This window comes from Diabrotica undecimpunctata, chromosome 4, assembly GCF_040954645.1.
Source record: "Diabrotica undecimpunctata isolate CICGRU chromosome 4, icDiaUnde3, whole genome shotgun sequence".
Lineage (NCBI taxonomy): Eukaryota > Metazoa > Arthropoda > Insecta > Coleoptera > Chrysomelidae > Diabrotica > Diabrotica undecimpunctata.
This window is the reverse complement of record NC_092806.1, coordinates 65,096,640-65,115,437: the sequence shown is the minus strand read 5'-3', so window position 1 is coordinate 65,115,437 and position 18,798 is coordinate 65,096,640. Positions and strand designations below refer to the sequence as shown.

The 18,798-nt window shown below is 29.8% G+C and overlaps 1 protein-coding gene and 1 long non-coding RNA gene across 4 annotated transcripts in view; both read left to right on the top strand.

Moving 5' to 3' along the window:
• The window catches only part of LOC140439611 (uncharacterized), a 37,256-nt gene extending 26,110 nt beyond the window's left edge, over positions 1 to 11,146 (top strand). The window contains exons 2-3 of one of the 3 annotated variants that reach the window (XM_072529634.1): positions 3,017 to 3,734; positions 7,986 to 11,146. In XM_072529634.1, coding sequence (XP_072385735.1) covers positions 8,009 to 9,208 — 1,200 coding nt within the window. In that variant the 5' untranslated portion in view covers positions 3,017 to 3,734; positions 7,986 to 8,008 and the 3' untranslated portion in view covers positions 9,209 to 11,146. Of the gene's footprint in view, positions 1 to 1,204; positions 3,735 to 7,985 lie in introns of those variants that run through there. The other 2 variants (XM_072529632.1, XM_072529633.1) reach the window with 2 other exon arrangements.
• A 4,329-nt stretch (positions 11,147 to 15,475) lies between these two features.
• LOC140439612 (uncharacterized) lies at positions 15,476 to 18,319 on the top strand. The gene is made up of 3 exons (XR_011950663.1): positions 15,476 to 15,834; positions 16,400 to 16,710; positions 16,787 to 18,319. It is a non-coding gene; the product is annotated as an uncharacterized lncRNA (long non-coding RNA).
• Positions 18,320 to 18,798: the final 479 nt, after the last annotated feature.

Here is an 18,798-nt window from a genome sequence, read left to right as displayed (position 1 = left end):
TGATGAAGTTCTTTCAAAAATTCTTGAAACCCTCTGTGGTTTAGTTCATTTGATCTAATGACATTCACAATGTTTACAAGTGTTTTCATAACACAGCTGAAATTTTCACCAAATTTATCAGCTAAGCTTTCTTGGTGAATGATACAATGGAAACTCTATCAAATCCTACCCTGCCGCCTAACTATGAAATTAAAATGGTAAATGTTTTTAGGGTCCATTTATTTTTTCGGGCATGCGTATTTACGAGGTCCACAAGGTTTTGAAACATCTTTACTGGCCGGTAAGTGCCACTGTGGTGAGGGTAAAGATGACTAATGCGAAATGTGGTACAAATGCATGGCGCCGCTCTACACTACTGTAATCTGATTAAATATATAAATAGACACATAATTATATTATAACTCGCAAATTTTATTTTACTGCCTAGCAGTCTGAGGGCCGCGAAAAATCGCTCCGGGCCGCGTATTGAGTATGGCTGATGTACTTAGATAGTTATTAAACCTTTGCTGACATCTTAAAGACAAGCTCTGATTATCAATAAACTTATAAATGAATAATAATATGAAGTTGTCTCCCACATGAATTTTCCAAAAGTGCTTAAGTCACTGACTTAAGGTCGTTTTGAAAAAAAAAAACCAAATGTTTAACTTCTTAAAAGACATGATTTTGTGTTCAAATCTTACTTTCAATTGTCTTGAAACAAGAATTTGAACCTGTAATTTACATGACTGATTCTATTTCAAAGTAACATTTAATTATATTCTTAAACATAGAAAAAATTCGTTCCTGAAAAATTTACTTTTTTGACTTAAAACTTAAGAATCCACCTCTTCATTTTTTTTTAATAACATACATATAAAATCAGAATTTGGTATTTATTGAGAGTAAACTCAATGTATCTATTTTGAGGATGATTTTCGAAGTGGAAATTGAAACTTCAATAAACTTATTTTAAACTTCAATTGTACCTTGTTCTCATTAAAATAGTAATTACTTTAAAATGCCACAAGAAAATAGCTTCAGAACAATATTAAATTTTTTGGTGTTATTGAATTACAACTGAATAAGAATACTTAATTTTATATTATTGAACCTTGTTCAGCATAAAGAAAAATTGTTTCGTACTTAGATTTGCTTGCCCTCAAGATACTATTTTTATCCTTTCGTTGCTTAATACTGTTTTAATAGATAACTACGATTTTAGGTTTCATTTGCGAAGATAAGCAAACTGATGAATGCAAGGAATTAAAAGATAGTGTCATAAATAGCCAATTGAATCAACATACAACTGCTTTTAGTAAAGTGAATACTGCAGAAAAACCTTTTGCCTGTCAAAGTTGTTTTAAAAAGTATGCAGTAAAGAAAAGTTTGAGTAGACATTTGATAGAGCATACTAGAGAAAACCCTGCCACATGTGAAATCTGTTCAAAACAATTTGCACAAAGTTCCTCCTTAAAAGTTCACATGAATATACACTCTTGTGAAAAACTGTTTATGTGTCAAATTTGCAATAAACAGTTTTTAGCAAATAATACTCTAAAGCGACATATGGCAGTGCATACTGGAGAAAGACCATTTGAATGTGATCTTTGTACCAAACAGTTTGTTACAAATGATAGTCTAAAACGACATATGACAGTGCATACTGGTGAAAAACCATTTGCATGTGAAATATGCACCAAGCAGTTTGTAACAAATAAAGATTTAAGAAGACATATGACAGTACATACTGGTGAAAAACCTTTCACTTGTGAAATATGTTCTAGGCAGTTTTCACAAAATTGTCATTTGAAAGAACATAAGGCAACACATTCCCAAGAAAAACCGTTTGAGTGTGAAATTTGCAACAAAGAGTTTGTCACAAATAAGATTCTAAAAAGGCATATGTCTATACATAGTGGCGAAAAACCTTTTAGATGTGAAATTTGCGCTAAACGGTTTGTAACAAATAATAATCTAAAAACACACATGACAGTGCATACTGGTGAAAAACCATTTGAGTGTGAAATTTGCACTAAACAGTTTCTAACTAATAATTATCTGAAAACACATATGACAGTGCATACTGGTGGGAAACCTTTTGCATGCCAAGTATGTTCCAAACAGTTTCTAACAAATACAGGTTTAAAAAGACATATGACAGTGCATACTGGGGAAAAACCTTTTGCATGTGAAATATGTTTTAAACAGTTTTCACAAAGTGCTCACTTAAAAGTTCACATGACAAGGCACACTGGAGAAAAATCTTTTGCGTGTAAAATCTGCACTAGGCAGTTTTCAACAAATACTAGATTAAAGGAACACATGAAAACACACTAATTCCAGCAGTAATTAATGTTCAATTTAGTTGTCAAAAAGAATACGACAGTACATACTGGTGAAAACCATTTGGATTACTGGAGAAAATCATGCACATAGCACAAAAATATTTGAATGTGAAATATGCACCATACAGTTTTCATACAATTCTTCTTTACAGCTGTATGTAAAATATACAATGGTTGAGTGGGTGTATTTCAGGTAACTGATAGCTTTAAGTCAAAGGAAGGGCATGGTTAATGAAAAATGTATATCTGTATGCATTTTTTGATTATTTTAAAAGCAATTATATTGAGAAACTATTGTGTTATGAAGAGAAATTGATTTTTTACACAAGTTCAAATCCAATAATCATTTACAGAGATTATTGCAAACAACCGTTTTTACTTATGACAAACTTGTCAAATTCAGACCAATAATTAATAATAAAATACAAATAAATATCGCACTGGAGAAAAATCTGAAATAAATGAAACCTGCTAAAGTAGCAGTCCTTTAAAGTAAATGTTCTTACGCAGATTCTGTTGTTGAGTGTTGAGGGAACAAGCTTGGAGTCCGCCATATTTTGAATTTGGAGTGTGCTGAAAAATTTGCAACATTTAATTTCACTCAAAAATCGAAAAATTCACTTTCTGCCTTTACCTTCTTCTAAATTTTTTCGTTGCGTTACCGTTTAAATAGATAACTACGGTTTTAGGTTTCAAATGTGAAGATAGACTGACTGAGGAAAACAACGAATTAACAAAGTATTTTATAAATAACCAATTGAACCTATGTAGGTACAACTGACGTTACGAAGATGACTACTGTTTTAAAAAGTATACTATGAAGAAACGTTTAAGAAGACATATGATAGAGAAGCACACTGGAGAAAAATATGAAAAAAATGAAACCTGCTCAAAACAATTTGCACAACGTTCACAAGAATATACACTCTTCTGAAAAACATTTTACATCTGAAATTTGCAATAAACAATTTGTAACAAATGTTACTCTAAAACATCATATCGATGCTTAAAGGGAGAGGGTAGGGTTTTATTTTGCGTTTTTTTATTTTTATATTCGATAGTGTAACTCTTCAAGAGTATCAAGTTAAAATTTCAGGGTGGTCGGGAGCAAAATGGATGGAGTTATAGGCATTTATGAGTGAGTTAGGCGAGTGAGTGAGGTGAGTGAGTGAGTGATTGAGGTGAATGGGTAAGTGAGCACTCACTTAGAAATTAGGAATGGAATGGAATGGAATAAGTACAGCGTTACATTCGCCTAATTATGCACTCGCGGCAGATAACAATCGAATTATAAAAGCGGATAAAATGGCTGCAGGTGCAACAAAAAAAGGCAGAGTTTATCGAAACAGGAGCAAAAATATTAGCAGAAAGCAGTTCGCTATATGGGTCTGGAATAGATCATATTGTGTGAGTATTAAAAAAATAAGGTTTTTTTAAAAGCGTTTTTCTGTGAATAATTTTAAGTAGGTGTTCACTGTATTCCAAAAACGACTTGATTGATCCATCTCAAATTTTGCATACTTCTTTTACAGATAAATTACTAGGTCGCAACGTCGAGATATTGTCCATTTTGTTGTTATAATTCATTTTACAACATCAAATTAGTCAAATTTTATCAAAAGATTTTCGAAAATTAAAAAAGCTTTTTTGTGTTTTTTTTTTTGCTTCTAGAATTTGAAAAAAACGATAAAATTAACAATATCCTGACGTTGCAACCTAGGGAGGGAAACTCGTAAACTAACAAAATATTTGTGGTTTTTTGTCAACAGATGATTCAGTTATAAGTTACGATGAACACAGCAAAGCAACTTTTTTCTCTTTTTGGAAAATTAGCAGCTATTTTCTAAATTTTTAATATTTTTTACCAAAATTTCAGATAATACTTGTTTAAAGTATGTTAATAAGGTCTCAATTAAACTACTGTATTGGCTGAACATATATTAATAATATTCATACATTACAACATGATCATGTCGCCCATTGTCCCAGTTGGGAAGTGGTGTTGACTTGACATTGACATATTTGACATAGTTACCAGGTTTACGTTAAGCCTATCTTACATTAATGTCAAACAATACTCTTGTATTCTGCCCTACTAAGAAAGAACCCCGTATCTCCAAAATTTGAAAACTTGGGATATTTGCACCATAAGAATAATTATGATTTATATGACATATTCACATAGAGAAAAACCCGTATTTTACATTTCTAAATATTTTATGAAAGAAAATAGTTTCCCCGTAAACGCCAAAAATGACTATTATGCTTAGTATAAACCAGGCATTTAACGCTTCGTAATAAAAACCTGGTATATGCTCAGCAGATATGAGTTTTTAACGTAGGATAAAACGATATGCGAGGTTTTTTCTAAGGAATAGAGCAACACCGCTAATAGTTTCTACCACCAAGTGGAACTATCGTTAAAGAAAAAGAAGAAAGTTTATGATTACCATGATTTCGTCGAGGCCGTTAAAATGTGTAATTTGAATCGCGTACTGGTGAAAGAAATGGGAGTTTCCGATTTTCAAATCTGGAAAGACTTATCATCATAGTCAAAATTAAAGAAAACAGAATCAAGTATTTACCTTATCACAAATTGTTAAAGTAATTGTGAAGAGAGAGAGAGCAAGGACCCCACACCTGTGACGAAATTTTCTGGGATTGCTAAGAAGAGAAAAGAACAAATATTAAAAAACTTAGGTCAAATTATACTGGCGAACCGCCATCAATTTTGGGACGAATTGCCAACTTTCGATTAATAATAATTTTCATTTTGTATTTTTAAATAAACGTTTTTTGTAAATACTTATGTTTTATTCAACAAATATTCATAAAAAATATTATTAAAATATTTAAATGTTTTGCCTTTCGAGGCAGTTATATAAATTTTATAATAATTACATAGTTAAAACCAAGCTTAAGACAAATTTGGATAATAAGTGGTTTTAGCTAATTAAACTTGACACAATTCTTTGCTTTATTAGCCCGTATGTCGCATAACTAATGTCATTATGGTAATTTTACAATTTTTTTTTTTTGAAAAAAGTTAACTACGATGCTACACACTCTACCCTAAATGATTTTGTGTTATTATTGTACCAAAAGCATAAGGGATTAAACAAAAATCTTTAATCGCGTTTTTCTCAAAACTCGCTATAGTGTAGATACGGGGTTCTTTCTTAATAGGGCAGTATTGTTGTCTCTAAATGTCGTGCTTTATATATAAATTTATATTAAACAATTTTTCAAAAAAAATCTTAAGTATGTTTAAAATATTAAAAATAAACCCTACACCCCCCCTCATTAAGAAATAATAGGTACCTGTTATCAACAAAATGGCAATTTTACAGGAGGCACAAAAAACTGACTTGTACATCTAGACCAGGGCCGATCTGTTTTATTAAATAATCCGATCTGATTAAATATTTAAAAATTAATAAAGACGGTGACATTTTGGGGCAAAGTCGGAATGAAATAAAATAGGCTGGTTAAAAATGTTTTAATTTAATAACCTTGCTGTAAAATAGCAACAAATAGGAAAAAAAAAGAGGGGGAACAAGTCTTTGCTTAATCAATGTTTTTCAACCACTTAAATTGCAGTTAGGACGTCCATAATTTGACTAGAAAATCTTTATAACATAATAAAACAATCCACCAAATTTCATTAAAATATTTTTTAACAGATTCCGCATAATAATTTTGCAATCTAATTTTTTTTTTAAATCTTTCACAACAAAAACAAGGCCATATAGAACTTTGACATTTTTTTACTTATAAAAACGACATTACCTATCTAACGTACTTTATGGAATTGAAATTGAATTATTTGGACTGCCTTAGGAATGTTATAAAATTATAAACCATTTTTTAGCTTATAAACAAATAGAATATCTCGGTTTCTTGTAAAAGAACAAAAATTGAATTACAAGCAGTGGTTTCTGAAATACAACCAGTCACAGTTGACCGGCATTCGTGACGAAGTTATAAAAAATAGAATGATAATAATTTTTAAACCATTACCTTTTTCTTTTAGATCTCTTTCTGGATAATCATTTTTACATCTCTAGATATTTATAACATATATTATAATAATAAAAACCATGTATATATATATATATATATATATATATATATATATACATGGTTATATTTATATATATATATATACATGGTTATATTTATATATATATATATACATGGTTATACAGTATACTCCCTTTATAACGAACACGGTTATTACGAGGTTTCGCTTATAACGAGGTACATTAGATGTCCCGTGAAATTTCTATTGAACTATAACCCTTTATAGCGAGGTAAATTTGCTTATAACGAGAAAAAATAAGATTGAAAAACGTGTTTTTTACGTTTTGGCCCGGTCGTAGCTATAAATAAATACCCTTTTTAACTGCGGGCCGCCCGCAATAAACTTCTTACAATTTATGATTCTTAGTCGGAAATGTAAAATTTATGATTCACAAGTGTCATTGTATTGGGTTGACCATTCACACGTGTTTTAAAGGTTGTCAGAAACTTTATCCAAGGACAAAACGCAAATGAAGAAGCATAAAACTGTTTCACATCTTTAGAAAATATGATAGATAGAATACTGGACAATTTAAAGCAGTCAAAAATGACAAAATAACTTTATACGCTTTATACATATTTACAGAATACAGATTTTTTGTTTTAACGTATATCATTGACAGTAAAAGTAAACAACTCTTTTTTGTTTTAATGCATTTCATTGACAATAAAAGTAAACAACTTTGTTTTAAAAACGCCATTCAAACAATATTTATTAGCATCTTATATTGCTCCGAATGGCTTTACTATAGAAAGTTAATGTTTTAGAAAACTACATGTTCATATGTATGCATAGTATTATTGTTGTTGGATATAACGAGATCCGCTTATAACGAGGTAATTAGTCTGCCATTTCAGTTCTCGTTATAGAGGGAGTCTACTGTATATATATATATATATATATATATATATATATATATATATATATATATATAGTCAACATTGACAGGTGACTTACTTGGCATTGATCTTGTATTTTTTTTATGGTATTTTTGCGTTTTTATGCATTGTGAATATTGTATTGTGTGTCTCTGACCTATTAGTCTATTATTTTTTTGGTAACTACAGCCTGTTGATGGGTTTTCTATTCATTTTTCTTCATTAAGTAAAACGAGTGCAGATTCTTTCATTTTTTTCTTTTTTCTGTCTGTTTCTTTCATGATCATTGAACTATTTTTCCTTTGTACTCTGTATTTATTGTCCCATTGTAACAAATGTAAAATGTAATTTTTATTGAAATCAATTGTGAATTAATCTCATATAAATATAATATCTTTATTTTTATTCTTTTTAAATATTTCCATTTCGATAAGCTTGATCTGATGGACATTCCCTATAGATTCTTATTTTATCTTCTTCATCAATTTTTAGCTTCTTAAACAGAAGATTTGTAATGTCAATATGTCTAGTTTTTAATCATTTTCATAAATATTTTATGTACCTTTATATGTTTATTTAAAAAAAGAAGAAAAATTTAAAAGAACTATTCCGCAATATTGAATTTCTATTTAATTGTTTTTAAATTAATTTTCCTTTATACTAAAATTTTTTTATTATAGTCAGTTTGTATTTTAGGTTATTTCCAAGACAAAAACAAAATGGAAATTATGGAGAGATATTCATCTTACGAAGAAAATTATATGAGTCAACATGCTGAAGTAAAAACATCAAAACAAAATATGAAAGTTGTGGCTGGACAAAGCTCTTACAAGTGCGAAATGTGTCCTAAGCAGTTTAGACAAGCAAGTCGTTTGAAAGCACATTCGAGAGTACACACTGGAGAAACGCCGTACACGTGTGAGATTTGTTTTAAGCAATTTACTCGAAAAAGTAGTTTAAATCAACATACGAAAATTCACACTGGAGAGAAACATTACAAGTGTGAAGTTTGTTTTAAGCAGTTTTTTCATGCAGGTACTGTGAAAAGACATATGATGTTACACGCTAGAGAAAAACCTTACAAGTGTGAGATTTGTTTTATGCAGTTTAGTCAAGCCAGTAATTTGAAAACACATTCGAGAATACACACTGGAGAGAAGCCTTACAAGTGTGAGATTTGTTTTAAGCAATTTAGTCAAGCGAGTACTTTCAAAATACATTCTAGAGTACACACTGGAGAAAAACCTTACGCGTGTGAGATTTGTTTTAAGCAATTTAGTGAAGCGTATACTTTGAAAAAACATTGGAGAGTACACACTGGAGAAAAACCTTACAAGTGTGGAATTTGTTTTAAGCTGTTTTCTCAGAAAGGTCATTTGGAAAATCATTTGATAGTGCACACTGGAGAAAAACTTTACATCTGTGAAGTTTGTCTTAAGCAATTTAGTCGAAAAAGTCATTTGAAAGAACATACGAAAGTTCACACTGGAGAGAAACTTCACAAATGTGAAATTTGTTTTAAGCAGTTTAGTCAAGCGAGTTCTTTGAAAACGCATTCGAGAGTACACACTGGAGAAAAACCTTACAAGTGTGAGATGTGTCTTAAGCGATTTAGTAAAGTAAGTAATTTGAAAACTCATTCGAGAGTACACACTGGAGAAAAACCTTACAAGTGTGAGATTTGTTTTAAGCAATTTAGTGAAACCAATGCTTTGAAGATACATTCCAGAGTACACACTGGAGAAAAGCCTTACAAGTGTGGAGTTTGTTTTAAGCAGTTTTCCCAAAAACGTTCTTTAGAAAATCATTTTACAGTGCATACTGGTGAACACACCTACAAATGTAAAATTTGTTTTAAGCAGTTTTCTCAGAATATTACTTTGAAAGAACATTTGAAAGTACATACAAGAAATGTTTAAGTGCGAAATTTGTTTAGTGTATTTTTTTAAGCAAGTGGAGGAGTCTATTTTTCTTTGGTAAAATAAAGTGTCTACAATAAAGAAACCCTTCCATAACAGCGATGTTATTTACCTGCATAAAATCATCAGAGAATTGAGGTAAATTAATTGTGCAAGATGAGGTAATCTTCATCAGTATTTAGCTTGAATTTCCCGAATCATCAAGAGTGAAAAAGTGCTTTGAAAAAAAGTATGGATTTGAGGAAATTTGTATTATATAAACAACAAATACAGTTCATTATATATCTTAGGAGAATTAATCAATACCTATGCACGACTGTGTATTGGTGTAGAAGACAAATACAGCGGTTTTAACGGAAGCATTTAACGAATCAATAGCGTTTTAACCAAACACAATAAACCGTTAAGTAAATAATTACTGCTGTTTTCAATTTCATTTCGTATTTTTTGTAGGTTTCCAAAACTCAGTCTAGTAGTGTCTGAAGATGCTCAGGATTATTAGCCTAGGTATATTATATGTATATCGGTAAAGTTAGCATATCAATTTTATAAGGCCGAATTCAAAACAACACTATAATTTATTACGAAAAGAAACAATTGATTGTGGTAATCTACTGAAGAAATAAAATATGGCCTGGCAACTTTTTTGGTGCCAATTTAGGCTTCAGTCAATTCCATACGGTTACGCGTCCCCTCTCTTTCCTTGTCTAAGGGTTAGTAATATAGGTAACAATAAAATGCATGTGAATACATAATTAAGATAAAAAAAAATACCAAAGAAAGTATAGTTCTGAAAAAAAAACGAAAATAATGAAAAAAGTACCTCAATTAGCAAATCTTTTTTTATCGATTACATATAATGCATGTAGGAAAAGGAATGACAAAGCGATTTCGTTAAAGAGTGTGTAGAGTGATACACGCTCTAAATCATTTATAGATAATACATATTATTTTCTAAAGACTTTATTTCGTTATAAGCAATGGTAATTATAAAAATATTTTTTTATGAGCCAGTAGCTATGATTTGTCAAATCTGGCCCAATGATGAAAAACCCCATTTTACAGTGTGGGTTTATTACTGAAAATAAGTAATTATACTTATCAAATTTGTTATTTCCTGACCGTCAATATTTAAATAGAAACTTTTTTATTTCCTGGGTTTGTCGGTCTATTGTAAATAAAACTATTGCGGTCTATTGTAAATAAAACTATTGCTTAAATGTTTCGGCAAATTTGCCATTTCCAATAAGCTTTTTATTTTATAAACATTACATTTTACAATTAAATTTCATGTGTCAAATTCTATCAATAATAAGACTGACATCAAAGATCTTTCCAATATGTATAATTATTACAATAGATACTTGATGGATACCACCCTGAACTGCCATCGAATGCCATAGTCTGTAGACTAGTACGCATTTCGATGCGCATCGCCCCGCCTCGAATTTTCCCATTGGCTCTTGACCTGGAAATCCCTATTTATCGCTCGAACAGCGCATATAAATATTGGCGATTTTCAGGTCAGTCCCTCACGGGCTCTCTGAGAGCTTAGTGCTGTCGGGGCTCTGCTTCCTGCATTTATTTTCCATACTCTGTGGCTGAGAAGTCTATAACCCGAAAATGGACTTAAGTAGAGGAACTCTCGACGTTTACTCCGAAACCCTCTACAGAGCACCCGGGGACATCAGAAGGTGGTTAGACCCTTATTTGTTCCCCCGAGGTGACAGAACCACTCTTGTTTTGAGATACCTGCCAGACGTCATCTGTCAATGTCAGACACCAATTTTTTAATCCATGTTAAACTTTTAAAAAGTGTAAACAGCTTATTAAAAATGGCAAATTTGCCGAAACGTTTAAGCAATAGTTTTATTTACAACAGACCGACAAACCCAGGAAATAAAAGTTTCTATTACCAAGGCTTTAACCACTTCAATCCATAAGTACCATATATATATATATATATATATATATATATATATATATATATATATATATATATATATATATATATATATATATACATATATATATATATATATATATATATATATATATATATATTTATATATATATATATATATATATATATATATTTATATATATATATATATATATATATATATATATATATATATATATATTTATATATATATATATATATATATATATTTATATATATATATATATATATATATTATATATATATATATATATATATATATATATATATATATATATATATATATATATATAGTAGACTCCCTCTATAACGAGAACTGAAATGGCAGACTAATTACCTCGTTATAAGCGGATCTCGTTATATCCAACAACAATAATACTATGCATACATATGAATATGTAGTTTTCTAAAACATTAACTTTCTATAGTAAAGCCATTCGGAGCAATATAAGATGCTAATAAATATTGTTTGAATGGCGTTTTTAAACAAAGTTGTTTACTTTTATTGTCAATGAAATGCATTAAAACAAAAAAGAGTTGTTTACTTTTACTGTCAATGATATATGTTAAAACAAAAAATCTGTATTCTGTAAATATGTATAAAGCGTATAAAGTTATTTTGTCATTTTTGACTGCTTTAAATTGTCCAGTATTCTATCTATCATATTTTCTAAAGATGTGAAACAGTTTTATGCTTCTTCATTTGCGTTTTGTCATTGGATAAAGTTTCTGACAACCTTTTAAACACTTTCCACATCTTGTCTATTAGGACCCATATTATTAAGTGTGAATGGTCAACCCAATACAATGACACTTGTGAATCATAAATTTTACATTTCCGACTAAGAATCATAAATTGTAAGAAGTTTATTGCGGGCGGCCCGCAGTTAAAAAGGGTATTTATTTATAGCTACGGCCGGGCCAAAACGTAAAAAACACGTTTTTCAATCTTTTTTTCTCTCGTTATAAGCAAATTTACCTCGCTATAGAGGGTTACAGTTCAATACAAATTTCAAGGGACATCTAATGTACCTCGTTATAAGCGAAACCTTGTAATAACCGTGTACGTTATAGAGGGAGTATACTGTGTATATATATATATATATATATATATATATATATATATATATATATATATATATATATATATATATATAATTATTTATAGGTATTAAACCCGAAATATTTCAAAATATTTTTATCCTTAAGGAATAAATTGTGAGATTTTTTCTCAGAACTGAAAGTTTTTATTTAATTCTCAGCAATGAAAAAAAACTTGTTGTCATTGGACAGACAGACCACGGTAGCACTGTTTCTTATTTACAGATAAACCACAGTAACACTTAAATTGATTTATGTATGATGTTATGAACATGTTGTGAATGATTGTTGAATTTGGATATTTATTATTTGTATTATGTATTACAATAATGTAGGTATATTAACAAAACAATTTAAGTTTTTTATACAAAGTTCAAGAATGACTAAATAAGATATATTTAGTTAGATCCTGCCTTTCGAAGTAGCATTTACTTTTTCAGTCCTCTGTTTTCCTAGCGCATAGAGTCTAACACTAAGGTATTCATGGCTAACCATCATACCATATTAATGAGCTCCATACAGTGACAACTGAAGTCTACTACTTATACATAAAGAAAAATCATTGCCTGAAGAAATTTTATTTGAAGTCACCAGTTTCCAAGAACAATAGTCTTTGACGCTCATTGATATGAGTACATGATTTGTCTTGGAATTTCTTGTAGTACAACCAAATGCATTACATGATCGAAAAAAATTTATACAATTATTCTAAACAACAAACCATAAGATTAGATTACAAAAACTAGGTCTTGTCTAATTAAGATTATTTTTCAACCAGGAGAAAACCACTCTCACAAAATTCCATGTAAACATCACAGGAAATAAGTGAAATTTCGAACATTGTTTTGCCCTCTTGTTTGTTTCACCTAGTTGACAACACACGCTCTAAACTATAAATAATCAGTTTCATTTAGTTCCCCCATTTCTACATCTAATGTATTAATCAACAAAAAAAAATAATAAAATGGAAGCTGATAGGAAGATGACATAGAAGATGGCCTGGAAAACTATGAAATGGATGAGAAAGGCACAAGAGGTCTGAATGGAAAGTAATAGCCAGACTGGCAAAGGCACATCCAGGGTTTTGATGCCTAAAAAAGAAGAAGACATCTATAATAAGAAAAATAGCCAAATTAGGATTTTTCCCAAAAGTTCTTTAAGAGTTTTATATGTTTACCCTCAAAATACATCAAGTTTTCTCTCTTGTAGGGTTAATTTCTTCTCTATTTCAAGTTGTCTTTTGTAATAATCTTTCTTGTCTGATCTAATTTCTTTGAGGATATTACTTTTTAAGATTCTGCTTGTATACTTCTTACTTATTTTAAATTTTTTTCTGGCCAGGTTCGAAGGTTGTATTGACACTGGAAGGCAAAATTAAATATACATTATGTGCATTTATATTATAATCAATACATGTTTCGATAGAAAACTATAATGCACAATTAGTTAGTTGAAAACTAAGAAGTTGTACATATTACATAAAAATAAATATCCTAATTAACAAATTAATATGTGATTTTATTACTACCTACAAACTTTTTATATCCCCTTTCCAATACCTTCTACCTATTTTTGCAGTTACCTGCTGTTATTTTGATACCTAAAGATGCAGTCTCTCTTAAGTGACTGTTGCTTGTATATAACAAGCAGCAGGCCCAAGTGACTGACGCACTAGTTAGGTAGTCTCTCTTGTGCATTAAGATTTAGAAACATGCAATAAGGCAGCTGATTGAACTGATATAGAATTGAACAGTGGGAATTGTATAATAATAGGGCATATACAGACTGATTTATCTTCATGTATTAAAAGTGCAAGAACTGAAGAGCATTTTAAAAATGATGCTGCTTTACTTTAAAAATAATAAAACTAATGAAATTTATGTGAGGAAAGTCGAATATGTATCTACAATTATTCATTTAGCATCTACAATATTTTTAAAATCGGTATTTTTATTGTGGCTCAATAAAAATTTATATATTTATAATTTATGTAAAGAGCTGTTTTGCTTTCTTCAAAGCTGGCTGCTATTATTTCCCACACATTGTTCTTCTTATTTACATTCTTATAATCATTACAGCTGGATTCTAGAGCTCTGGTTTTTCAGAAATTAGCTCTAGTCTTCTAGCATCGATGTTAGCTTTAACTTTTAAAATAAAAACGAAAATGTAAATTCATAGTATTAACCTATAAAAAAAAACACTACAATCTTCTCACAAAACATCTGACATTAACCTATACAAATGCTCAATTTTTATTGGAAAGGCATGATGACTTCAATTTACAAAGGAGGGTAAAAGAACAGGACGACATCTGAAAAACAAACCATAACAGTATGCTATTATCTGAAAAAGATTAAATTATCGTTGACAACAAGAAAATAGAAAGATGGAAACAATACATACAGGTATTATTTAAAGATGAGCCAAACAGGAAACAGAACTATGCAACAGTAGAGAAACTGGGCCCAACTAAAGAAAAGTATACTTCACTTTATTAATATCAAACACTAGCATATATTTTAACATTATTTGAGACTATAAAATATTTTTTACATTATGAACATAGGAGGTAATAATTAAAATTTCTTTTTCTTTGGTACAACAGCTGTTGCAGTTTTTATAAGAACTTGTTCCACTGAATTTGGAGTATTTTCGTCGCCAGCACCAGAAAATTGCCGAGTTTTCGGTAATTCCACATTTTGAGATGGAAAATCGGATTTTTTGGGTCTAATGTTACTATTATTAGTAAATTGAGATATTCTTTGTCGCTCCTCCATACGAAAGTTCTTTTTCTTAGCTGCAGATGCAACATCCAGGTGTCTGATCACTTCTTTGCTTAGGCAATTTTTCTGAGGATCATATGTTGGGACATTTTCATCATCCCAATTTTCATCAGAAGGTATATATGTATTGCGAACTGGATACCTGTTGAGTTCAGTTTTCTCATCTATATAAAAGGCCGTTTCAATTTTCTTTCGATCAGGACAATTTTCATGATGATGCTGTAGGCATGGTGCTTCTACCTTATGGCTAGCATTGAAGTCACAGTCAACCAATTTATTATCTGGATTTGCCTTCCCGCACTTTATCAGATGGGTATTAAATACCTTTCTTCGTATCAAATGAGCACTATTGTATGGGCACATTATTTGTTCTTCAGGGTCGAGATAATGTTCCATTATTATCAACTTGTTCTACAAAAACAAAACTTGATATATTATATACTCTATCACTATTTACTAAACCTCACTTCTAACTGTACACAGTGCGGAGACCTATAGACGATTTCTCCTAACTAAAACTCTATATATGGTGGCGTTGGCGTTGTGCATAACTATTCAAATAGACATTAATACATAACCTTGGATTTATCCATTTGTTTTGTTTTGTTTTTGTTACTAAAGCGGATAGAATAGCATTGTGATTTGCAGTAATAGACAAATATTTAATTGTAGTTATTCAAATATAATTAGTAGATGACCTAATAATTGATAAAAAACAATTTTCTTTAATATAATTCTTATTCACATTGATTACATGAAGATAATTATAATTTAATGAGGTAAGTTGAAAAGTTCCTAATAGTTTAGTTAAGTCGTTTAACAACCACAATTATTATCAATATATACTTGTTATGATTGATAAGAATTTACTTTTATATATTATCGTATTCGGCATATCGCTAATATTTCTCAGTTATAGATTTAGCTTCATTTAAACATTTTAGTATTACACAAAATAAGCTGCTGAAATTAAAATAATAATACAATTTTAACATTTTTGAACTAGGTGAGACTCAAACCATTTTTTTATAATATAGTAAAGACATTTACACCTATTGATGGATTCGACTGTTACTTGATGGAAATTCATTTTATGTAACAATAAAACACTAAAAACTTTGTTTTCAAAACTTCCACAAAATTTATTTTAAATTCTTATCACTACAGCTGTTTCTCAAGTGAGAAAGGCAATTAGCAGAAACAGCTGTAGTGATAAGAATTTAAAATAAATTTTGTGGAAGTTTTGAAAACAAAGTTTTTAGTGTTTTATTGTTACATTTACACCTTTTTAATTGATAAGAAACCTAAATGTTTATTAATTTGATGAATGTTATTTTGTTTCAGAAATGGATTGAAGTCATTACTTTAATAACTTGAAATTAGAGAATCCTGATGTAGCAAGCAGATATCTAGAGAAATTGAAACTAATCAACAACATAGATCCATATATACTATTTCAGAAAGGAAATTAAGTTACAATCCAAATGATTTTCCCCAATAAGCAGCATAGATGTAGTGAGCTATTTAGTGTTGAGCACCAGTTTTTATACACAACAGCAAATGAAAGCCTACAAAAGCCTGAAAGCATACAAATACTTTGAAGCAGGTTTTGTGGGTCAAAAGTTGTACATGACAAGTTTATGACATTAGGCAAAGTGAGTATCGTATTTGAGGAGCAAATGTTTTATGCTAGTTGTTACAATATATTAACTTGTTCTTTTATTGTTACAGATTAAACATTCACAAAAAATGAACGAGCCACCACTATAAGCATGGGTTGTGTGTAACTAAGATGGAAGTATAGAAACAGGACATTGTACATGTATGGCAGGTGCAGGAGAAGTGTGTAGCCATGTTGGTGCGATATTGTATGGGCTACAATATATAGCTGAATCAAAAATAATGTATCATGTACAGATGTGAGATCCCTCTGGAATTTGCCCAAAACTGCAAAGGTAACTGAATGTAAACCAATTAGAGGTATTGATTTTGGCAAAATATTTTCTGGATCAAGAATTCCCTTAAAAGTGCCTTGCATGAGTGATGACCATATTGTGCAGTTTTTGACTCACATTGAAGAAGCTGGAACTTCATCCATTTTAAGCAGAGTGACAGAACCATTTGCTAAACAAATGGCTGAATCATTAAGAAGAATGTCGATATCACCAATTAACCCATTTTCTTCGTTATACAATGACAAGTACATTTCATACACATACATTCAGTTAATGGAAGTTGTTAATAATTTAGTTATAAGTTTGGATGAAAGTGAATGTATAACCATTGAAAAGAGTACACTAGACCAAAGTAAGTCAGGACAATGGTTTCATCAAAGAAGAGGAAGAATAAAAGCATCAAATTTAAAGCAGCTGCCAATTCTCGCATTGAAAAACCGCTTATCCCTAATTAAAACTATGTTATCCAGAACAAAGTTTGTTCAAAACAAGTGCAACAGAGTGTGGGATAAATAATGAAAAAAACGCAATAGAAGCTTTTCGAAAATATTCATATAGTACCCATGAAGATCTAGTCATAAAAATGCTAGATTTTTCATTAAGCCTGAATTTCCACAACTTGGTGCTACTCCTGATGCAATGGTTTTTTGCAAATGTTGCAGTAGGGGATGCTTAGAAGTGAAAAGATATGTCAATAGCAGAGTTCATCAACTTACCTTCATCATGTCTTATTATAAATTCTGATGGAGAAGTTCAATTAAATAGACAACATAAATATCACTATCAAATTCAAATGGCTCTCTATAATGTTCAATATTGCCATTTTGTAATATGGTCTCCAACTGAATTATATCATGAAAAAATTATGTTTAATAAAGAATTTTGGAAATTTTACAGTTTTAAATTTTAAAGTTTTTTTCATAAAAAAATTATAATTCCCGATTTACTTTGCAAATATTTTAACAAACTTAACAACAATTTAACATGGTGTACATGTAAAGGAATTGACGATGGACAACCAATGATAAAATGCGAAAATGAAAACTGCAGTATTTCTTGGTTCCACTTTAAATATGTGAATCTCTTATAGGTACCTACCTACTAACTTATGGTTTTGTGATCTTGTTCTCTTTAGATATGGAATCTTTAATTTTTATTGTGTCAAGTAAATTTTTTGTTTGTAAATATTAAATTATTAATTTTTAAAACAAATAATTAAATTATCAAAAAAACCAAAATATAGTAAATTTTTTTCTCAAATTATTATTTTTAATGTTGGCGTTATCTTTATTTTGTAGCATTTTTGTATTCGAATATAATATGGTATATAGTTGTGAATAAAACAAATTCAAAATAAATGTTTTTTTATTTCAAATGTATCAAAATTATATGTCACAGAAATTAAATAACATTTATTAAGCAATATTAACAATATATAATAATAATGGTAATATAACTTTCTCCATTCCGTGATTGTCTTTTAAAAAAGGTTTCAAATTTTAGGGCAACTAAAATTTTTGGTTAACACCAAAAATCTAAATAAAAAATCCTCCAACAAAATACAAAACTCTATTGTAATGCTTACCTATACTTACATAGTAACTCTTGTCTAGGATAAATGATGAATTGTGTATTTTATCCTAGGGAAATACTTGTTTTAGTTTGGTAAAATTAATTTTTAATGTAGTGATATTTATTGTGTAAACCATCTGACTAATACTTGATTCTATGTAGCCCAAAATATGTAACAACAGAAACAGAACAAGAATTATTAATTCCTTGAAAAGG